Source organism: Nymphaea colorata, chromosome 1 (genome assembly GCF_008831285.2).
Source record: "Nymphaea colorata isolate Beijing-Zhang1983 chromosome 1, ASM883128v2, whole genome shotgun sequence".
In the NCBI taxonomy this organism is placed as follows: Eukaryota; Viridiplantae; Streptophyta; class Magnoliopsida; order Nymphaeales; family Nymphaeaceae; genus Nymphaea; species Nymphaea colorata.
The window spans coordinates 43,700,368-43,725,517 of NC_045138.2; the positions used below are offsets into that span (position 1 = coordinate 43,700,368).

A 25,150-nucleotide genomic window follows, 5' to 3' on the forward strand; every position below is an offset into this window, starting at 1 on the left:
CTGTCGCCGAAGTTCCTTCAATTCTGTAGGGTCATCCGATAAGGTGCCATCGTCGGGGGTTTGGCACCAGGAATGAGTTCTATGGCATGATCCACCTCACGTCGACGTAGCAACCGTCTAGGGAACTCTGTAGGTATTGTCCCTGTGAATTTCGCTAAGACTGGCGCAAACGCCTCTGGGACCAAACCAGGGGAGTCATTAGTCACTTACCTGATTGCCACAAAGTATGTATATTCACTGTACTTCAGGCCTTTGTTTAATTGAAGAACGGATATCATCACGACCTTGCCCTTATCCTTTTTACCATTATTGCTGGAACCGTGCAATGGACTTCTCATCCATAATACTGATACTGCATAAGTGCGGCATCAGGACCATTTTGTTGTACTAAGGAGTTTCATGCCTAGAATCATCTGGAAATCATCCATCGGGAACACCGAGAAGTTGGCTTTGCCAGACCAACTCTCAATCTTCACGACCGCATCCCGAGCTACTTTGTTGATAGGTTTTGTCTCTGAGTTCACCGCCTTCATGCATAACTCTCCCTTCTCAAGGGTGAGACCTAATTTCCTTGCCTCTTCATCTGAGACGAAGTTGTGTGTTGCACCTGTGTCTACAATAGCCATGGTAGGCTTTCCATTTACCAGAATCTCTAGATACATGAGTTCATTGGAAGGTGTCGTTGTCACCTTCGTTTTTTCCTCTATCTTCATAGTATTCGGAAGTTGAAGTGCACCCATCTTTGGTCCTTCTCTTTCTTCACCTTGTACCGCATTAGTAGACTGTCTTGAAGGGCTTGTTTGGTTGTTCTTTATTAGATGCTTTGGACATAGCCTGGCTAAGTGCCTCTCTCCGCAGAACCAACAATTTTGCATTTTATTTTGGAAATTGTTGTTATTACGAAAGAAAGTCTCTTCTCAACTTGATGTTGAGTCGATGATTCACCTTTTTGTTCTTGTCGATCCTCCTTCTTTCCTCCATGGTCAGGTTTCTTCGAAGGCTTGAAGGTGTTAGTGTAGCCCTTGCGTTGGGTATCGGCCAAGCACTCTTATATCATATAAGCATGCTCCAAGGCCTCTAGATTACACCTTTCCACTTCAGATTGTGCCCACGGCTGAAATCTCAAAATAAATCAGTCCACTTTATCTTGTTTTGGTATATCGGGTACATCCAACATAAGCCTTTGGTAGGACCTCACATAGTCTCGCAAGGATCGTGTGGGTTTCAATTCACCGACCATTCGATAAGCATGGCGTCTTGCATTCGGGAGCATGAAGTAATTTCAACTCTTGCTGAAAATCATCGAAAGTGTCTATTGTGCAGATCCCCTTTTGAATGTCAAGTTGTTTCCGTCTCCACCATGCAACAGCATCTCCCTCGAGTAACATGGTGGCAGTCTTGACCTGAAGGTCCAAGTAATATTCCACTTCAAACAAAAAGTTGTCGATCACTCGACTATCTCGATTTCTGTTGTATTTTGTGTTCATTGAACATCGACTCTGGTTGGTCGATCGTCACCTCCACCTATAGAAACTTGTCACTGTAGTGTGCAGTTCCTTGCCTGAAGTTCCTTGACTTCAGCTTGCAGTGCGGTCACTGTGTCAGTAAGTGACCTGTTCATGGCCATAAGATCGACTATTTGTTTCCGCAGGGCCTTCATTTCGTCCATCATTTCCTCGAAGGACTCGGCTGCATCGCCCAATGCTTTTTCTTGAGTAGCCACATCGATAACCAACTTGTTCACCACTTCAACCAGGTCTTTCTGACCATGAGATGTGCCCATCTCGTTAGACTGGGCTACTCCCCTACCCTTGGTGCTTCGCAGATTGTATTGAGTCGCCAGGACATCCTCTTTGATCAATGCTTGTCGGTGTGTTATTCTACATTGACTCTCCAATCGCTTCGCCAAATTGAGCTGAACGTGGCTCTGATACCAGTTGTCACGGGCTGACTCCTTTAGTCTGTGCGGCACGACAAAAACCTAATTGTCGTCAACCTTCAAACTATCGAAAGAGGCGCAAAGATCATTTTGGAAAACAAGTGCATAAAGCTGTGTGAATAAATAAATCTCGCAATGCATTCATCTTGGAAAACTTGTATATCACGAGAGAGGTAAGAAAGGAGTATGATCTCAACTTGCTTACACAGGATGGTCGAAGCCACATACAAGGATTCCAATGCCGACCACCGAAAACATAAAATCCCAAAACATGTTTAGACCGGTGAGAGGGTACTCCCTTACAAGTGAACAAGCATAAGCAACAACTCAACATAAGCAAATGAAGTACATAGCAAAACAAAGTAAATGACTATACAGACTCTTAGACATAGGGGAACAGACATAACTATTTCCAAAAAGTCTTGTATAAACTTATGATAGTACCCTGCTAATCCCAAAAAGCCTCTAGCCTTAGTTACGCTACGTTCGTCCTCCAGTCCCGTACCACCGACACCTTAGCTGGATTCATGAAAACTTCATCTTTCGTTATCACATGACCAAGGAAGTTTATCTTCTCTAGCCAAAATTTGCATTTTGAGTATTTGGTATATAATTTATGTTTGCACAAAATCCCCAACACACTCCTTAGGTGATCTTTGTGATTTGCCTCGCTATCTGAATATACCAAAATGTCATCCACAAATATAATAACAAATTGATCTAAGTAGTATTGGAAAACCCAATTCATGAGGTCTATAAATGTTGCAGGTGCATTGGTCAACCTAAAAGGCAAGACCCTGAATTCATAGTGCTCATATCTAGTTCGAAAGGCAATCTTACCAACATCTTCCTCTTGTATTGATGACAACATGTCCTTAGGTCAATCTTGGAGAACACATTTGCATTATTAAGCTGTTCAAACAAGTCCTTAATTCTAGGGAGAAAATATCATTCTTGATGGTGACTTGATTCACTATGTGGTAATCTATACACAAGTGCATTGTCCCATTATTATTCTTAACAAATAACATGGTGCTCTCCAAGGTGACATGCTAGGACGAATGAAGTCCTTATCTAAGAGGTCATGTAGTTGCTTCTTCCATTCTTCTGACTCTACCGGTGCTATATGGTATGGTGCCTTAGAAATAGAGGATGTCCTTGGTAACAACTCTATCTTGAATTCAACTTCTTGTGTTTAAGGCAAATTTGTTAACTCTTCAGGGAACACATTGGGGTACTCATCACAATGGCTACATCCCATAACTTCACTAGCTTAGTTTCACTATTCAACACATTGACTAAGAGGGCAACACTCTCATTTTCTAACAATCATTTAGCCGTTAGTGCAGACATCATTATCTTATCAGTTCAACTGGCTTTTCGAGTTTGGAATTCCACTGACTTCATCTCATGAGTTAATAATTATATATGCTTCTTTCTACAATCTTTATTGGCATAATGCGTATATAGTCAATCCATGCCCAAAATAACATTGAACTCACTGAGACTTATGATCACCAACTATGTAGGCAAATGATGCTGATGGATATGTATGTCCACATCAAGGAGATACTGATACACGAGTTTTGAGCATGAATATGGCTGGTTACTTTTAAGACATACAGCATCATCTTAGCCGACATTTCTAGTGAAGTGGCAAATCAATTAGATGTGAAAAAATGAGCCAACACCCGCATCAAATAACACTCTAGCAATGTGAGAACTAACAAGTAATGTTCATTTGATAAGATTATGTGCCTGAAACTCCTCTGCGGTAATTCGCATAGACACATCTGGTAGTCTTTTGTGCACTTGAAGGACCAGCCTCGGGCTTCTTCGATGTCTTTTCTCACATTTTTGGAAAATCTTTGATGAAGTGCTCAATCATTCCATAGTGTAAATACTCCACTCTTTCGATAACATAGCTTCCTCAGATGCACACGTGAGCAAGTAGGACGTCTCGGTAAAGTCAAAGTAGTCATTGCCCCTTGTGTAATGTCACTACAGGTAGGCATGTTCCGCCTGAATGCTCTATCCTCTCACCTCCCATAAGGTTGTTCCTTGCCTGTGAAGTTGTTGTGCTTGGGATGCATCCACCCACCATGCAACTATTAGCTTGGCTTCTTATGGTGGTCAGGCTGCGTCCTTGCCTCCTCCATGCGTCTAGTCTAGCCATGGTGACCGCTTCATACAAATCACGAGGCTTGCTAGATATTACCTTGTTTTATAGTCCCTCACGCAATGCATGCACAAACTTTTCTACTCTGGGCTCATTAGTGGTGTAGAGATGAAGGTAATATGCCTCTAAGTATAGATGCTTCGTAACATTCTCCTCCAAGCTCATATGATTTTGTTGCGATCATGGAACTCTTGTAGTAGTGTCTTCTGTAGGAGATGCATGGCTCATCTTGTTACTGACTGTCGACTATACTAAGAAGGTCAATGTCTATAAAGTCGTCAGCAGTATAGTTTGTTGACCTATAGGTGGAGTCTGCACCACACCAGTCTGGGTGAACAGTTACCCTAAAGTACTAGGGTCCAGTGACGTATGTGCATTTGAATGGGTCGGACTCATCTCTCTCTGTACCTTAGTAGCCAGCCCACCTCGCTTCTTACCCCCACCTTGGTACTACATTTGTAGAAGAAAGAATCCTCATTCTTTTGCAAAGTCTATGACAAGTCTTTCAAGCCAAATTGCAAAATGCATCGTCACAATATTTCAAAACATCAACCCATTCTATATGTACATATCATAGTGAACATTAGGCATACCTAGGCAACAAACCTTCACAGATAGATATTAAATCACATCCGTAGTGGAGTTTTCCCATAGCTTTGATACCATGACTGTCACACCCCAGCACTTTTACCCCCAGATTTTTTTTTTTGTTAAAATGTAAAACATTGAGACATGACAACACAACAATTAAAAAGGGGCTATGCACCTCAAAATGATAATGGGGTAAACATTCTAATATGTAGCAAATTCAGTTTATATAAAATTACTTCATATTTCTCAAAGATACATGACAAAAATACTATATAACCACAACACCGATGTTTAACAAAAACAAGATATCAATGTGACCTAAACATGGCACACCGGCATGACTATAGACCCAAAATCTCTCCAATAGGATGTGAGGGGAGCCATCTGTTCAACCTGTTGCCTCGGGTCCATGCAGTATGACAACAAACTAGATAAATCCCCAACCCTATAAGGTTCACTTCATTCACATTCATTTTACTTACATTCATTTCATTTACATTCGATTTAGTGAATTGACAGCTTGTTCGCATCCGCAAAAATCTTTCGGTTTTTGGAGCGCTCCAAAAAAATTAGGTTTTGTTTTGAAATGAAAGAGAAAGGGACTCACCCATCTGTACGAGGATCGACCGTTTTTTGCGCCTTTACCGGGGTTAATAAATCCAAGGGCTATGTTAATTCTTGATGCATTTCCTTTTAGCTTAAACATCTTTTTTATTTTAAATAAAATGTAGTGTTTGAGAAAATATTGAAGATTTAATGTTTCAAGATTTTGAGAAAGTTTTGAAGAATCATTTGATAATATAAAACGTTTTGATTTGCAAAATCTTGAGTGAAAAATCTTTACAAATATCATTTTGAAACATTTGAAAATCACCTTTTCAAATCATTTTAGTGTTTTCTTAAGACTTTAAGTAAGTTTGAGGTTTCGCTCTAATTTGGTTACTACCTAATTAGAGCTTCACATCTTGCTTAAGTTCTTTTAGAGAGGTGCTTCTAATAATTTGTGATATTAAGTGAATGTAGATGTATGAATGCATTGATCGTATATGATTAAAAGAAGCCATTCATTCCTACGATAATATACATCTAAGTTTCTCATTGATATTTATTAGGTTGACATAAATATTGTTATGAAAGAGATTTTTTTTTTTAAATGGAATGGGGTTGTAGACCATCAAGCATGATTCCCATATTGGGTCATTATTTGATTTTTGGTCTTACTGAAGTCGGTAAATAAAAAGGTCTTGGAAGAAAAATGTTCAAAAGAATGAAAAAGAGGGAAGACTTAAAGATAAGAGGAACATGGAGAAAGAGAGAGAGAGAATGAGATTTTGAAAATCACAAAGGATTTTAAAGAGAGAGAGATATGTATTCATATGCATATTTATATATACATATATATGTATATATATGCATATGGATACATATATAAAAGCTTGTGAAGAGGAGGTTTAAGTCAAATAGAGAAGAAGAAAAGATTTTAGAAAGAAAGTAAGAGATTTTAAAAAATAATACACGTATATATATATATATATATATACATATATGAGAGTTTGTAAAAGAATTTGTTAAATCATAAAAAGAGATGGACAAAGGGAGATTGTCATTTGTACATATATGCACATGACATGTATACACGTATATGTGTTCATGAAAATTAAAATGAAGAAATGACTTGAAAATGTTCGACTTCATTTTTTATGTAGCCAGAGAGGAACTTGGACTCATGCAAGAGTCTAAGCTAAGTCTCCATGGCCTCATTAGAGGGGGTTCTTGCTTTTAAAAATCTTTTAGAATATTATTCTAAAATTTTTTGTATGTGAACATGAAAAACATTATTAGTTTGTTGGATACAAGAGAATATATTTCTTCCACTGTTGGGTATGGAAGAAAATCAAACATACATAAAATGAAGAGCAACGTAGGAAAGCACTCATTGGGGTCCCTAATTGGGTGATTATGAAACTACGCATGAGAATGACATGAAAAGTGCATATTAATATGTACAAATTTGTGAGGGGCTTTCTTCGGTTGGACAAATTTTAACCTCAAAAATCAACACAAGAATGAAGAAATCTCAACTCAAAAACTCATTCTCACCGTGCATTTGCTCATTAATTAAAGAAAATTAATACATCATGCATAAGCATCGTCTAAAACATACATGATGAGTAAAGCAATGAAACAAGCATATCCTTGAAAATGAATGAAGAGATGTAATTATCTCGCCGTGCTCATACTCCACGTGCACTCAAGATGTAGCTCTCGTTCCCCAGATTGAAAATCATTTGAGCTTTCTTGCATGGCCATGGGGAGGTGGCAAGGGGAAACAAAAATTAAAATGGAATAAGGATTACATACCTCTAATAACTTCTCATGCTCTCTTCAAGAGTTGGAACTTGAAGAAGAAGAAGAAAAGAAGAGACAAATGGAGAACAAGAGTCAAATCTTCAAGTAAAGAATCATTAGAAACTCCCCCAAAGGTTAGCTCCTACCCAAGAGGGAGGACTGTGGGGGTATTTATAGTGAGTTTTGGTGGCAAAATTCAAAATTTGATTTTTTTTAATTGAACAAGATTTTCATGCGAATTTCAAGTATTTTTGAATAGTTTTATTTATTTTTAAATAAGCTTTGACCAAGTGGGATTGGCCACTAGCCCTTCCCTTTGGGGTGTCTTCAAAGCTAATGCCCACCCTGCCAGGCCAAAACCGCCCCTTGGGGGCGGTTTAACACTAAAATGGGGGCCTATGGTGTGCTGCGCTGATTCGGTGCCTCAGCACGCGCAGCCTAGATTGGTCGTGCGTGAGGCGCTATCGCACCACAGTGCATCAGGCGCTGGCGCGTCACCTGACATGCACAGCGCCACGCATGAGCAAGCATGCACGAGCGCTCGCCATCGAGCGTGCGCCATTGCACTCAGTGGTCATAATTTAAAAAAAATTGAATAAAACAAAATAAAATGAAATAAATAAATAAATAATTCTTTAATAAGAAAGCATAAAACCATTTTCTAATAAGAAAAAATTATTTTTGTTACAAATGGTGGCTGACTCCGTTTTGAGTCACTCCGGGCTCATTTTAAATCTGGATCAAGTTCAGTTGATCGCCGGCACATTCTAGTGAGTAATTTAAGCTCAAACACATGTTTTGGCATGAAGACAAAACATAAAACAAAAGAAAAGGTTGTACTGGTGCACAACACTTAATAGCATCAAATTTTATTATTTTGATCTTGGATTTGGATTTTAAGTTTGAAATTCTCAATTTGGATTTAAACTTGGGTTTTGGATCTAATTCGGATCCAAGAGTTGGATTTTGGGTTCGAATCTTGCATCTAAAGTTGGGTTTGAATTTGAATTTTGTGTTTGGGATCGGACGAGGGTTTAGAAATTCATTTTGGATTGAATAGTCACGAATTTATTTTGGGTCTACAATTAGGCTTAAGAATTAAATCCAGATGAAATAATTGAGATTTGAATGAAAATAAAATACACACCTTTTTGGAAAAATTTGGGGTGATAACACTGCTCTTATGGGTGCAAACACATGCACGTATGCACCACAGGCGACCTACAATCGGGAGATAACCCCCGTGGTGGTTTGACATTGATGAATTTAAGAGAACTAATCTTTGATTAACCTCGAAAGAATCCCTAACTCCTCTTTATATAGACTAGAGGAGAGGGATAAGTTACAAGAAAGTCATTCAAAAGAAACATTATTACACAAGTGCCCTCTCAAGCCTAATACTGAGTATAAACACGTCTTAACACTCCCCCTCAAGTTGGAGCGTATATGTCAAACAAGCTCAACTTGGAACAACAACTTTGGAATGGTCCTCTTGCAAGAGCTTTAGTAAAAATATCAGCAGTTTGCCCTGTAGTTGAAATATGGGAGGTACTTACAAACCCCTTTTGAATCATGTCTCTGGTATAGTGACAATCTACTTCAACATGCTTGGTTCTCTCATGGAAAGCAGGATTATTAGCAATAAACAGAGCAGCTTTGTTATCACCTAACAATTGCATAGGAAGAGGCACTTCCACAGTAAGATCCAACATCAGAGATCTAACCCACATAACTTCAGCAGTAGCCTGAGCCATAGCTCTATACTCAGATTCTGCACTTGATCTGGCAACCACTGTCTGCTTCTTACTCTTCCATGTGACCAAGTTGGATCCAATACACACAAAACCCAGTAGTGGATTTTCTGTCAAGGTGACATCCCGCATAATCAGCATCAACATACACAGATATAGTGAGAGATGTACCATTTTGAAAGAAGAGTCCCATTCCTGGTGAATTTTTCAGATACCTGAGAATCATCATGGCAGCATCCCAATGGACTTTCTTGGGCTTATCCATAAATTGACTCACTCTGCTGACAGCATAGGCAATATCAGGTCGAGTAACAGTGATATATAGGAGCTTCCCAACAATCCCTCTATATTGTCTAGCATCAACATCTTCAGTATCATCATCATACAAGCGAGTATTGATGTCCATGGGTGTAGAGGCAGGTCGACATCCTAGCATACCTGTCTCTTGCAAAACATCAGTAACGTATTTCCTTTGGCACATGATAAGACCCTTCTGATTTCTAGCAAACTCAATACCTAGGAAATAGCGTAGCTCACCAAGATCCTTGGTGACAAAGTGTCGTCCAAGGACACCCTTGATGTTGGAAATCCCCTGAATATCATCCCCTGTAACAATGATATCATCAACATAGACAAGAACTATAACTGTACCTGTAGAAGTTTTCTTGACAAAAAGGGAATGATCAGCCGAAGAACGTCTGAAGCCCTCATTCTCAATATTCTCTGATAATTTTTGAAACCAAGCTCGAGGACTTTGTTTCAGACCATAAATTGCCTTTCTCAATCTACACACTTTCTGACACTCTCCCTCAGCAACAAACCCTGGTGGTTGCTGCATATACACTTCTTCATGTAGGTCACCATACAGAAAGGCATTTTTGACATCAAGCTGTGATAGAGACCAATTCTTGCTGACGGCCACAGCGAGAAGAACCCGTAAAGAAGCATGTCGTGCCACAGGAGAGAAGGTATCATAATAATCAACCCCATAAGTCTGAGTATAGCCTTTTGCAACCAGGCGAGCCTTATATCTCTCAATGCTACCATCTGCTCTGTATTTAACAGTAAATACCCATCGACAACCAACAATAGCTGCATCAGATGAAGGAGTAACTAGTGTCCACGTGCCTCTAGACTGAAGGGCATCCATCTCTTCTTGCATAGCTGCGGCCCATTTGGGATCAGAAAGAGCGTCCATGGGAGTCTGTGGAAGAGCTACAGCCGACAGTCCCTTGACAAACTGTCGGTAAGTAGGAGTGAGGCGAGCCATGGACAAATGACCAGAGAGAGGATGCATAGTGCAACTGCGTTTGCCTTTCCTTTGAGCAATAGGCATATCAAGTTCATTAATATGAGGACCAGAGAGAGTCCCCTGTGGCATCATCACATAAAGAATGGTCAGCAGGATTTGTGTGTTCAGGAAGTACCTTGGGCATGCTGGGTGAAGGCACAGGAGCACAGGGGGCAGGTTGAACAGGTTTAGTGCGACGTTGGTAAATAGCCCCAAAACGCGAAGCAACGGGTTGTGGATAACTCATGAGAGGTAAAGGAAGGTGGACTTCATCACTAAATTCAGGCACCCTTAATTGAGTTCCATTTGAAGAGAAATAAGAGGTGGACTCAAAAAATGTAACATCAGCACTGACATAATATCGACAAGTAGAAGGATCATAACAACGATATCCCTTTTGAGTGCGGGAATAACAAAGAAAGATCGTTTTGATAGCCCGAGGGGATAACTTATCTCTCCCAGGACCAAGCAACTGAACAAAGGCAACACATCCAAAAATACGAGGTGCAACAGAAAACAATTCTCTGTCAGGAAAAAGAACAGAGAAAGGAATAAGATCTCCCAACACAGATGACGGCATGCGATTAATAAGATAGCATGCTGTAAGAACAGCATCTCCCCAATAAGAATGGGGAACATGGTTGTGTATGATAATGGTTCTGGCGACATCAAGAATATGGCGGTGTTTTCTTTCAGCAACCCCGTTTTGTTGAGAGGTATAGGCACAAGAAGTTTGGTGAATGATACCCTTATCCCTGAAAAATTGTTCTAAAGAGGAAGCACAGAACTCAAGAGCATTGTCAGAGCGCACAATCTTGACACAAGTATCAAACTGAGTCAGAATTTCATTGATAAAATTTTTGATTACATGACCCGCTTCAGATTTGTGTTTCATAAGAAAAACCCAACTAACACGACTGTAATCATCAACAACAACAAGATAATACCGATGACCCTGAAGGTCAGGAGTACGACTCGGGCCCCAAACATCAAAATGAAGTAACTCAAACACAGAGTGGCTACTTCTACTAGACCGCGGAGGAAAGGATGACCGATGGTGTTTGCCTAACTGACAAGACTCACATTGAAAAGACGACTTATGAGACAGCTGAGGGAGAACATGCAGCAGTTTCTGAAACGGGAGATGTCCAAAACGTAAATGCCAAGTATAAGCCGAGGATGAGGACGACCCCGACGAGGTAGATCCAGCAAAGGGAAAGGAATGCACTAGCCTGTAGAGACCTCCCTGTTCACGGCCACTGCCAATCACCCTGCCCGTCAGTATATCCTGAAACACAAGAGAGGAAGAGTCAAATATAGCACGACAATTTAATTCTCTGGTAATCTGACTGATAGAAAGTAGGCTATGGGGGAATTCTGGTGCATGAAGAACGTGCTGCAGCGGCAATGATGAAGTAAGTTGGACCTCTCCATGTCCAACAACTGGTGAATCTTTTCCATCTGCTAGAATAACCGAACGACCCGGTGGAGTAGGGACGTAAGAGGTGAATTGCGTCTTATCCCCACAGAGATGTGTCGATGCACCAGAATCAATAAGCCAATCTGTAGTGTCAGGAGGAGAGCAGACTGTACAGGCAGAATACATACCAGATGAAGAAGCACTCGCAGCGGTAGGAACAGTAGAAGTGGTCGGACCAGGGACTTGATGGGTGCTGTCGCCAATCAAGTGTCTCAACTGAGAGAGAATGTCATCTACATGCAACTCACTGGAGGAGGCAGTGTGCTGAGGCTTAGGCTGCTCAGGAGAATCAGTAGATACAGTCTGATTTGCAAAAGCTGGACGACCATGTTTTTGCCAACACTTATCCACAGTATGACCAATGCGGTGACAAAACTGACATACAGGGCGCGAAGGGGTATTGCCACGGCCACGGCCCCCTCGTCCTCTGGCAAAAAAGAGTCCACCTCTGCCACGAGTAGCAAGCATAGCAGAAGTGGTATCAGGAACAGTCGATGCAGAGATCGGAATTCTGCTGAGCCTACTGTAAGCCTCATCAATAGGAGGAATCGAGGGACTAGTAAGCATTTGGTTCTTTGCGGATTCATAAACAGAGTCTAAACCAGAAAGAAAGACCCCTACCATAAGCATATCTCTGTATGCCTTTTGTTGTTCACACTTGCATGCGGGAAAGTAGCTATTCAGTCGCTCAAACATGGACTTGAGACTAGAATAATAAGTGTGAAGAAGTCTGCCATCTTGCCGCATCTGATGGATATCATGATGAAGCTGCATAATGCACGTTTCATTTCTTGCCTGTGAATACGTGGCAGCAAGGGAATCCCACATATCCTTTGCACTGTCCTTGTGCAAGACTTCATTTGCAATTTCTTGTGAGAGAGTACCAACAATCCATACCATAACCAACGAATTATCTTTAAACCAAGTAGTATATTTTCCTACCTTCTGTACGGGCTCGGGCTCCAAAATTAGATGTTCCTTCTCATGAGCGATCAAAGTTCTTTTTACTTGCATGGCCCACATCTCGTAATTACCCCCATCCATTTTGGTGATAATGCTGGAAAATGGGGAACTTTTCATCTCTCCCGACGATACAAAGGAAGAGGTATTAGCGCCACTGCTAATTTCAGACATCTTTCAACACAAAGGAGGAAACCGAGCCACAGAATAGGAAGTGCAGGCAAAAGAATACAATCACATATCGAAAGACAACATGCTGATCATGAAGCAATATACAGTTAACGCAGGTAGCAATCCAGAAGTCTGATCGGCGAGAAGAGGCAACAGCAGAGCTGAACGAAGAGAGATACCAGAGACGACGCTGAGAAGAAAATCAGCGTGCAGAACCACGGGCAGAGCAGCGGCGGAACAGCGGCGGAGCAGCGTGCAGCGGAGGAGCAGCGTGCAGAGCAGCGGCGGAGCAGCATGTAGCGGAAAGACGCTGAGAGGAAAAAAAAATCAGCGTTGAGGCGGCGGCGAAGATGACAGGCGAAGCAGTCTGCTGGGCGGAGCAACGGCAGAGTGCACACGCGGCGGCGGCGCAGGCGGACGGGCGCAGGCAGACGGGCGCAGGCGGCGCAGGCGGAGGCGGCGCAGACAGACAATGGGTAGGGCGACGAGGGGCAGCAGGGATGGATCAGGCGGCAATGGACAGGGCGGCAAAGGGCGAGGCGGCAATGGACAGCGGGTGGCAATGGACAGGGCGGCAAAGGGCGGCGGCAACTGACGCCGATGAGGCGGCGGCCGGCGCCGCTCAGTCGGCGACAACTCGCTGTGGAGGAGACGGCTGGTGCTCTGATACCATGATGAATTTAAGAGAACTAATCTTTGATTAACCTCGAAAGAATCCCTAACTCCTCTTTATATAGACTAGAGGAGAGGGATAAGTTACAATAAAGTCATTAAAAAGAAACATTATTACACAAGTGCCCTCTCAAGCCTAATACTGAGTATAAACACGTCTTAACAGACATGATACAAATATATTCACGCTGCAACGATAGAGCAATCATCCATGCATGTGTGATTTCTAAAGAGAGTTGCTTAGCCTTTCCTATGACATCCACGTTGGGAAGGCAGGAACCCAAAGCTCTAAGCACATCAAACAACAATATCCTGAAGCTTTGCCATAACCAGTGGTGAGGGCTGGACATATCCCAAACATATTGTCAGTGGAGTGTAGACAAGACTAGTCACAAGGGCAGGACCTACCTCAAACAAAATTGTCATAACCCACTGGCCTCCCATCAATTATTCTTTCTTAATTTACCATTATGAGGTCACATTCACAATAAGATTGGCTAGCACATAGGGTTAGTTCACTTCACAAGTGCACTCATACCTCAAAACACCTCTATAAGAGAGTTACACATTCAGCCAACGCTCTTAGCTAGCCATCATACTTTATAGGTGTTTCTACCCTTCAAATTTATTCAATTGCATCACTGTCCAATAGCAATACATACAAAAATCTTATAGCATTCATATCAATCAAACATAACAATCACATCATACAAAAATTTAACACAACCACAGAAAGTAGTCTCGATTGGTGATTAGCTCGTACTTGTCTTATGCAAATATTATGCTAGGATGCTCACTAATGTACAATTGGGGTCGAAAAGATACTCGACTCGATACCCTACCTAATCTGTCCTAAACAATTATAATTTCCAGCTTGCATATGTCATTGTGTAATAATTTAAAGCAATCAACCAATCTCCTAATTATTCAATCACATATGTTCATGTGGTAATAACCATGTTATAGCACACATCAATCAACAAAACACAATCATAGGTTCTAACGATCCTGAAAAGCAAACACCCTAAATTTGGCCCTAGACAGGAATTTGCTAGGAATGTTGCCATATCTATCGTGCATCACCACAAATACCCAAAATTGCTTCGAGCTCCAAATCCTATTGCTCAAGGTTTACTCGACATGCCCGGTGCACCTGAGAAAACTCAAAGCGATAAGTCTTATATTCCTTTCACTCTAAAATCTATTTAGGTAAAAAATATGACCATTGAGATATAGGCCATGAACTCGAGCATATGCCAATAGTTTGAATCGGCTGACGAACATTTCTTCAAGTTTTTCACATATTTAAGAGGTCATTAAGCATGAACATTCCCAAATGCATCTTTAGGCACATCATCAATAAATTAGACACCTAACACCTTGTTGAGACATCACTATTTGCAATTTTACTTTCTCATTAGCAATATGAAGATGATACTGTACTATTTCACTTGCAATAGCATATATCAAGCAAATCACCCAGAATTATGTGTTTCCTTCACACCCTAGTGTACATCTGGCTCCCAATAACTTAAATATTTCGTCCTTCCTCCAAACCATAAATTTAACCTATAAAGCAACATCGGTGCTACCTCCCCACATGCATTGTAACATCCAACAGATTATACATAGATCCTCGCCCCTCCAAAAAACAGTCATAGACATTCTTCCATGTATTTAAATCTCTATCGTGCACCCTAAATCATTCGATTTTGAATCTAGTATACTCAAATAATAATTATAAATGCACTTAAGGAAAGCATTAAACAAAATAGGCTCGATTAGACCTCGCTCACCCCTCTTTTAGACTCCTAGGTGCTGTAGTGTCCTCGGCAGCCACCCCAAATGCTTGACCGATCCCCAAACGATCAAGGTGATATGCTGTTGTCGCCTCCAACACCTTCTATTCACTGATATAAGGGGAAAGGTGCAGTCCTCCAACTGTCAAAACTAAGACAGCTCTAGCGAGCGTGAAAATGAGCAAGAGAGAGGTCAAAAGGGAGAGGTCAGACGATAGAAGAGGTCATCCGGTTGAGAAGGAGATGGTTAGCTGTGGGAGACACATGCACAGGAGGGAGATACAGCAATGGAGAGACAAAGAAAGAGACAAAGGGTGTGAGTTCGGGCAAGGGAAAAAGACAGGCGAGAGAGAGAGTGAGGGACAGGGTGCTCAGTTGAGCGAGAGTGCAGAGAGACATGCGAGAGTGAGAGAGACCGAGGGTGAGAAAACACTGGCGGGAGAGAGAGCAGATGGCGAGGGTTGACAAGAGACGGTGAAGGCAAGAGGACTTGGGACAGGGAGGGAGAAGAGTAAAGAACGATGAGAGGGAGAGGAATAAAGATGCGATAGAGGGCGAGAAAGAAGAAGACAAAAGAAACAAAGAGAAATCAAGAGAGGCTTACCTCAGCTCCGCCGCCCTTCACCTCCGCCGCTGCTGTACCTTCTTCTGCTTCTTGTTCCTTCGTGTCAAGTTCGAACCAGCAAGATAGATTAACAGGGAGAGCCCAGCATTGGGCCTTCCTTTTCACACATGTGGAGTTTGGGTCTGGTTTTGGACCTTGATCCAGGCCCCACTTGCCTAAAATATCACTCGTCACATTTTTGCTCTTGACTTTTACTTCAAAACTCCTTTTAAATAGTTACTATCATTTTTTTATAAAGTACTTTCATTTCTATGATATGATCAAATATGAGACATTCTCCACTTCATGAGAAATATGATGAAAGAAGCAAACATTTTACCAGAATTGCACATATATTGTAGACTTTCACATTCAATGCATAAGAATTTCAGCCTTCATGTGCTAATAAAATTTTGAGATGTAATTTTTAGCATTTTTCATTTGTTTGATACATTTTTTCACCTTTTTCTTTTCCATTTTTCTTTCTAGATTTTTCCTTTCTTTCTTCTTTTTATCCTTGTTTTAAGATTTTCCTTTTTCATCTGACCTTCACTACTAGGGGAAATTCCTTGCTACCCAACAACTACTACTGAACTTCATCATTTTTTATGATATTGTATAGGTCTATCTACTGCTTTCCCATTTCAGCTTGCAGGTCTTGGAGAGATAAATATGCATAGGTCACAACCTTTATGAGGCAGACATAAATCAGCTTTTTGCCAACTCGTCCCTCTCGATCATCGACTTAGATGAATAAGTATGATAGTTATGAGCTCAAGATCAATGCTCATTTTATAGTATTTCTATTAAACCTCTATCAGAAACAAAAGTGGAAGTCGTATAATATTTCTGGTTGGGTCTGAACATGTGAGAGATTGCCAAAAGAATATTTTTTCCTGACCTTAATGTCTTTGGCTCCATAGAATAATTTGATCATATCAAAGTCCTTTCAGCCACTATATATCCCTCAGCTGATTTAAAATATTTAAAATTTGCCCTATCTTTTGAGGAAAACTAAAAGGGAGAAGTACCATGTTCGATTCCCTAGACTATGTCCAAAAGATGTGTACATTAAGATCAGTCATTAATTTCTACCATCCATAGACATCAAAAAAATATGATTTGAATGTTCGAAAGTTTCATTAGTTGATAAGGGATATAAAGTTCAGATGGAATTGTAAGAACAATGTTGAGGTATAGAAGGATTTGCCCCGAGACTGTTTGAAATTTTTTTCTTGGAGTGCCTCAATGATGAAAAATCATGAAGAGTTTTAGAGTTTGACAATTTTTTGACAAGTATGTCCTCATTTGTAAGGATTGCTAATGGTAGAGAGTGACCTTGTTTATGAGGTCGAATGGAGAATCTACCTCTAACATGACTGGTTATTTACCAACATGGTAGTCTTCCAATGTGGATTATCAGTCCTCGTTTGTAAGGATGGTTGATGCTAGAGAGTGACCTTGTTTGTGAGGTCGAAAAGGGACATACCTCTTACGTGTCAGGACAATGGGATTTAGGGTGACTCCATTCGTAAGCTTGAAAAGAGATTTACCGTTAACATCCTAGGACAATGGTATAGAGAATGACCTTGTTTTTTCACATAACCGTGAAATGAAAGACAATAACTGATCCACCCATAGAATGAAAGAAATTCGAGAAGAAATGTGATTGACTCTGGAGAGTGGAGTCTGACCCAGGAAACCATACAGGTTTCCTGAAGTTTGAGTACAGCCAGACAAACATAATAATACCTACATGGTTCCCCAATTTAGTGGCTCTAATATGCATTGCTTTCAAAAGGGTTACGAGGATTCTTGGAGGGTTTTATGCTCAAGATCTTCGATAGTCCGATCAAGTTATGCCCATATACCTGGGTAGAGCCTATAGCACATGGCATAGACATCTCTATTTGGATTCCATGGTTTGCATACTTATCTCACCAATAGTATTTGAAGATATACCCAGGTCATTGACCCCAGTGGTACTAATGAGAGGGCTTACCCTACCCTAGGATTAGTTCAGTTGTGAAAGATACTCAGTGGCATGATAATCGGACATGTATAGGTGAAGGGATTTGAAAAATGAACGACTAAGGGCTTGAATGCAATGCTGCCTAACATGGGGGTTAAAATGACAGGGGCAAACAAGGTTTTCAAATAATATAATAATTGAAGTAGGTTATATTTTGTTTAATTCTATGTGAGTGTGCTTGATTCCTGTTAGTTGTTCAAAGTAGTATATACATAGGAATGAAACATGTAAATTTGAAATTCTTCAAGTTCAGATAACATTTTGGGGTCTTACACAAGCAGTGAAACAATGTCTAGCCGTAGTAGAGATAGGTCCCACTATGATCACTAGTTTTTTGGGATGGAAAAGTTTATCACCGTGAAGATGATTGCTTCTACGAAGTAAGAAAGTGGTTTTGGGGCCTGACCTATTGGTACAATTTTGGCCGTTCATGGGCACACCTTTACCAGGGGTAACCGAACCAAGGACTAAATTTGACCTTCCTACTTGTTTAAGAAACTAAATGTCATCCTAAATACAATGCAATTTAAGGTAAACATGTTCTAGTTTTGGAATGCACTCCTAGTTTGACCTCAGAGTTTATGGAGCTTGAATAAGAGTAAGGGGCATTATTTGTCCCTAATCAGAGCAAGTCATGCAAATATGACCATAATTTTTATGATGCATGATTAATGTGAAATTAACCTAGTTTTCGAAAATACAGGTGGCCTCACATTTAAAGGGTTGATTGAATAAGATAAGAGGGGCTCTATTCATTCCCTTCTTATCATTTCCCATGCAATGATGACCTAAATTTTACATGATGCATGATGAGAGCAATGTAGCTGGTTTTCACAAATGACGGTTTTCTAAAATCGAGATTGGCCTCAGATTTAAGGGTGTTCGAATAGAGAAAGAGTTCCAATATTCTTAGCTCATCATTGACCATGCAGATGCATGAACCTAATTCATGATGCAAACCCTAACCTACATGAATGTGATGTTTGGAGATTAACAAACTTTAAACTTGCTAATGATAAGGTGGCTGCTACAGTTTTTACGGTGATATAATGTTTTTAAGTGGGGTTAAATTAAGATTATCTACTTACCTGGGCAGATTTAATGCTCATTTAGGGTAGAAGGGTAGGTTATTGGATCTAAGGGGTTGGCTTCAATCTAATGTAGTATCACTAAATTCGGGCCTTGATAAGGTCGATTACCTAGAACAATGTTGACTTAGAATTAACTGCCCTAAGTTAGGCAGAAGTGGTGTCTAAGTTTTGACTTAGCTTGATTTAATCTCACCTAGGCTCAAGGCTTACCCTAGTTAATGACCTTGAATAATCTAAGCTACGGTCTGTTAAACAAGCTTGGGTTTACTAAGGTTTAGTTTGACTCAAACATACGGCATGGGCTTGATGTGGCCCATGTTAAAGGCATTACATGTTTGCTTGGCCATAACTGAATCAAGTGGGCTTAGTTGACCTTGACTTGATTTAGACTGGATCTAGACCTAGCTCATGTTCGACACCTCGAGCAAGGTAAGTTAGTTTTAATCTCATCAATGTTGGGCTTGGGATTCTAACCAATGTTTGTACACTGGTTGAGATCTCTCACGACTCAAGTTTATAATTTAGAGCATTCAAAAAATGATCTTGTGCAAAGACTAGGCGGGTTGTGGATTCTAAGGAGACTCTGGTTGGATGTCTGCATGAGCTTGAGCCCATTTGTATTAGAGACATCAAATGGATCTCACTGAGTTTAGGCAAACATAGTTTGACTCGATTCAGTGCCTAACCCAAAGTGAATTTTACTTAGATTAATCACCTCAAGTAAGCTCTAGTGGAATATTTAATTGAATCGAGTAGGCTTTAGGCATAGGACTTGTTTAGCATGGTTTGAATCTTAACTTGAATCAAACTCAGGTTTCAGATCTCAAATTTGATTAAGCTAAGCTCCTCCAAATTAAACATGGTTTATGAAATGGGGTGGTTTACTTACAAAGAACATGGTTTAGACAAAGCAAGCTTATAACTCTATTAACCTCTAACTATTTAACTGCATGATATATAGCATGGGCATGATGAAAGTATAACTAAAGAGAGAAAACAAACTTAGCGTGAACTACATAACTGAAATTAAACTAGCATGAAGTTTTATTAAGAAAAGCAACTAAGGTTATAAGCTTTAGGAGTATGTGGAGGATAGCAACATGGACCAAAAAGGAAGAGGTAAGTTGGAGAGGGTGCACTTTGGTGGAGCAGCAGAGTGGCAGTATGTTGAGAAGTGAGGGCATAGTGGTAATTTGAGAAGAAGATGAGGTAAGGAGCGATGCAAGCAATGGGTGAGGTAAACAATAATGTTATTTAGTTTTTCATTAAAAAATAAATAAAATAAAAAGGTGGTTGTCCTATTGATTATGCTCAAAAAGGTGGGCTTCCTAGTGATTATGCTATAACAAGTGGGCCTTGAGTGGCTTTCTTTTGGAAAACATGAGCCCCTAATGATGATGTTCTAAAATGGTGGGCTCCTTCGATGACTATTGCCTAAAACTGTGGGTTTAGTTAATGATGACAATTCATAAAACTGTGGATTCATCATTCTCTTACTTTTCTGTTCTTCTTTTTCTTTAAAAATTTACTATCGGTGGACCTAGGATGCTAGAGTGGGTCCAAGTCCAGGTCTAGGTTTTTCTAGGAAAGGGGCTGGTATGATTGTGGATTGCTTTTGTGATCCAGAATCTAATTTGTTTTCAATGTAAAACCAGATTTTCAAGTTGAACTTTAAGAGAATCTCATTTTAATCAAAATTTATTCTGACAGTCACCTCGGGCATACAATGTGACCTTTTCCTAGGATTGTTGACTTCTGTTCTACGTGCACAGCAGATCAAAACACAACAGGCAAGCTGTGTAGGACGACAGTGTCAACAGTGAGGCCAGGTCCGAACCCAAGGAGCACACCCCACTCGAGCCCTTCTCCGGTTGTGGCCGCGCCATCCTCCATCGATCTCTTCCTCACCTCGTCCATGATAAAGAGCACGGTTGCACTGGACATGTTGCCGTACTCGCTTAGCACGCGCCTAGACGCCCTTAGCTTCTCAGCTTTCAACTTGAGCCTCTCCTCCACTCGGTTCAAGACGGCAGGCCCGCCAGGGTGCATGATCCAGAATATGGAGTTCCAGTCCGAGACCCCGAGTCGGTCAAAGGCCTCTGCCAAAACCTTCTCGATGTTAGTCGAGATGAGGCTCGGCACACTCTGTTGGAGATGGAAAGTCAAGCCCGCCGCGCCTAGGTGCCCTCCCACAGCCCCTTCGCTGTCGGGCAAAATGGTCTGACCAGTCCAAGCGAGCTCGAAAATCGGCTTCTCCATGTTAGGGACTGGGTCCACGCCAACAATGACTGCAGCCGCTCCATCGGCAAAAAGGGCTAAACCAACCAGGCCATCTGGGTACGTCCCGCAGGGCCCGTGGAACGTAACTGCAACCATCTCGCAGCATACGACCAACACCCTTGACCCCCTGTTGTTCTCGGCGAAGTCCTTGGCTATGCGTAAGACCGCGCTGCCGGCGAAACAGCCCTGGTGAGGTAGCATGACGCGCTTGACTGCCGGGTTCAGGCCCAAGAGGTTGGTGAGTTGGTAGTCCGCACCAGGCAGCTCCCCGCCGCTGCTGGTACAAAAGATGAGGTGCGTGATGTTTGACCTGGGCCGCGCCCACTCGGCGATGGCCTTGACCGCGGCCTCCTGCGCCAAGCGCGGCACCTCTTTAACCAGCATGGCTTGGCGCGCGTCTAGGGAGGGAGCCGCCTGGTCACAGATGCTGGGGTTTGCCTTCAACATCTCTTCTGTCAATTGCATGTGCCTCTTCTTTATCCCAGAGTTACCACCTGCATCCATACTCACAAGCCCCATATTAAGCATATCGAATAAAAAGCCCAATCACGTATCAACATATTTGCTATCAATCTTTTATCAAAGATCAAAGCCATCATATATATGGAATGAAAATAAAGAAAGATTAGGTCAGGTATATATATGATATATAGTGGGCTATGTATGTACAAGAAGAATGTTAAGACATGAATGGTATACGATGTCTGCGATTGTCTAAAAAACAATGGTTATGGTGAGAGAAGAATGTAAAATTTACATATTTTGGTGAACTTCTCCTTAAGGCCGGTCAGGTGTAAATTTTCATTTTAAATGAAACCAAGTTTTCTTTGTGTTTCCAGAATTTTGGATTTTGGGTAAAAGAAGACTGCATCTTTTGAAAGGTGAACCAACTTAGTGTACTTACAAATACAAGTGATACAAGTGAATGGATAAGAGACATGATAGACCAGCTAGTAATGAGCAGCTAAAGGATAGCTCAACTTCTTCTGAAGCCGACGCTCCAAGTTCAGAAGATTGAACCAGCTGAGTAGAGGTTGGTGTTCCAGCACAGTCCGACTAGAGTCCACTAGAAAATCAATTGACCATATTGCTCACTACCCTGTAAATTTGAACTACAGTTGGTACAAATGTTGGTGGATGATCCAAGGATCCAACACGACCCCTAGGTGACACTAGCGCACCCCCAAGGCCAAACTACCGTTAGTTACATACAAGCAATTCATTGAAATGGGGCCACATTCATCAACAAGATGAGGCGGTATAGATAGTGTAAAAAATAGGGTACACAAGGTGGGATGCATCTTGCAACTGCTTAGGGTGGTAGGAGAAAATACAATTAATTACATCACTTACCTAATACCTACTAAAGGATGATGCTGAAAGGTGGTGGCAAACAGGTTCTACCATCCAATTCACAAATCAGCAACAAATTATATGCTAGGGCCATGCGTGGCCGACCCAGGCCGGTTAGGACCGGACGTCCTGGCCTGCCAGCGTGGCCAAATCATGCTTGTTTAGGCCAAAATGGTTAAAGCTGGTATTTTACCTGGCCAACTTTTGGTTGGTTGGGTCCAATGGGTCAAAAATGACTCTTGCCCAGGTCAAATAATTTTTGTAATATTGTGCAATAAAAAAAAAATCTTTTTAAGGTAATTATTCTTTTTCTTGAAAATATATTTTAAACACAAAATTACCAAAACACCCTTGGTAGGCTCTTATATGCTTTTTTAGGTCATTATGACCTATTATTTTAGTTTGTAAAATGACAAAAATGCTCTTATGGTACTTATTCCCTTTCTTGAGGGTGATGGCCTATTTCATAGATTGTGAGGGCAATTGAAAAAGGGGAGGGGGGCTCAATTATGAATAGCTTTATTATTCCCTCGTTGGCTTCATCCCTTGAGCTTATATCTCTTTCCCTCATTTTCTCGTTCTCTCTCATCTCCTCCCCCGCCTTGCCTTCCAAGGAAGACTCTATTAGGTAAGTTCTTCATTTCCAATTTCTTTTAACTTTGTTTTAGTTCCATTATGTTATTTTGGTTTTATTTTTCATCATGTTTATTGCATATTCAAATTTAATTTCATTGTCAATTAAGCATTAAAAGGGGTAAGATATGCCCCCTCTCTCTCCTAGACTAAGGTTCTCTTTAATTAGTATGCATAAAAAGGGGTAAGGTATGCCCCTCTCTCTCTGCATAAAAAGGGGTAAGGTATGCCCCCCCTCTCTCTCTGCATAAAAAGGGTAAGGTATGCCCCCTCTCTCTCCCTTTCTATTTCCTATCTTTTTCTCTCTATTTTCCTTCTCTCTCTCTCTCTCTCTCTCTCTCTCCATCTGGTTCTCTATTTTTCCTCTTCTTCTCACATTGTCAACTCTCTCCTTATTTCTCTTCTTTTCTCTCAGTCTCTCTCTCACTATCCCTCTCTATCTATCCCTCGCTTTGTATTTCTTTTCTTTTCTTTTGTCTCTGTTTCTTTATCTCTGTTATCCCTCTCTCTCCCTCTTCATTTATCTCTTTCTAAGATTTTTTTTATTTTGTGATTGGATCAATGCATTCCATTTAGTTTATATTTAATCTTTAGTCCATACATTTAGTTTTGATTTATGATTATTCATGCATTTCATTTAGTTTATTAGTCCTTAATTGATGATTGTGTGTTTCATTTAATTTACTCCTAATTGATGTATTTCATTTAATTTACTCATAATTTTTTATTTATGCATTTCATTTAGTCTATTTTCATTATTAGTTTGTTACACACTAAATTTACTTGAGATTTAAGGACAATTAATCCCTTATTTTTATGTCAATCTTAATTTGGGAGTAAGCAATAATCCTTGAAATACTCAAATAAGTTCACATAGATTGGGCATGCATTGATTTCAGATTAAACACATTTACATGAATAAAACATACAATTCACCACTAATAAGAACCTAAACAAATTAAATTTACTACCATACTCCAAGTAATAATTTAGGTATTCAAAGTAATTCAAAGTTAGTACATCATTTTCAAATTTGCACTCATGCTTTCAAAAGAAATTTTGAAATGCACAAGCATTTGAAAACAAATTTTCTTAAAAAATATTAAGATGCATTCATCATATAGCTTAGGAAAAGTCATTGCATGGCCTATGATGACAATGAAAATAATCTAATGAAATGTCATTATGAATCTTAAGTTTTGAGGCTAAATTAGATCTTAGCAATCCATCACTGTCAAAATTTAGGGCAAGTTTGTTTCATTTTTGTATTAGGAAAAAGATGACATCTAGACATCTAGACAAATAGAAGGGTAGAGTTTAGTCCTTGGTTTAATTACCCTAGTAAATGCACCAGGAACGATCGAGCCTCGTACCGACAGGTTGGGTCCCATCTAACAGAGGCGAGTCAAATACTATATAATCTACATGTGGAGCAGCCAAATTTTACATACAAATAGTTTAGCAACCGTGATAGGACATGTCCATATTTGATTAATTTGCACTCTATTTGTTTAATTTTCTAAATGTCTCTAACCTTTAAAACCGTAGGTGTCCCATGTAGATTTAGGCATTGTTTGTTTTAATAGGGCTAATTGAGGAGGATTCATACGTGATTACATAGACTTAGAAAAATATAGCCCACCTAAGTTAGGAGTTGTATAAAAACAATGTTTGATGTCTTTTAATTTTAATCTCCATTTAGGCCCCATTGCATTAGAGCCAAAATTTTGTGCATGTGTTCATATTTGAAAAGTATCTCTACCTTATTAGTCTCGGTTATAATGTCGCTGTACTTATCCTATGGGCAGTAGAACTGAAAGTTCCACGACTGGACCAACCTTTATCCATATCTAGGTTTTATTTCCCATTTGCTATGGTACTAGCCCGGTATATGCACAAGGATCAAGGAGAATGAAGAGAACCATAAATTAAAGCCTAATGAAGAGGTCAATCCCATGTACTATGAGCTCTACTC

The 25,150-nt window shown here is 40.5% G+C and overlaps 1 protein-coding gene across 1 annotated transcript; it reads right to left on the reverse strand.

The window, feature by feature from the left end:
- Positions 1–1,537: 1,537 nt before the first annotated feature.
- On the reverse strand, positions 1,538–21,995 carry LOC116246995 (chalcone synthase 6-4-like; the record flags this gene model as incomplete). The annotated part of the gene is made up of 4 exons (XM_031618940.1): positions 1,538–1,981; positions 17,178–17,189; positions 20,698–21,683; positions 21,947–21,995. Coding segments are annotated over 4 exons (1,491 nt in total), but the record flags the coding sequence as incomplete, so codon positions are not given.
- Between the last annotated feature and the right edge of the window lie 3,155 nt (positions 21,996–25,150).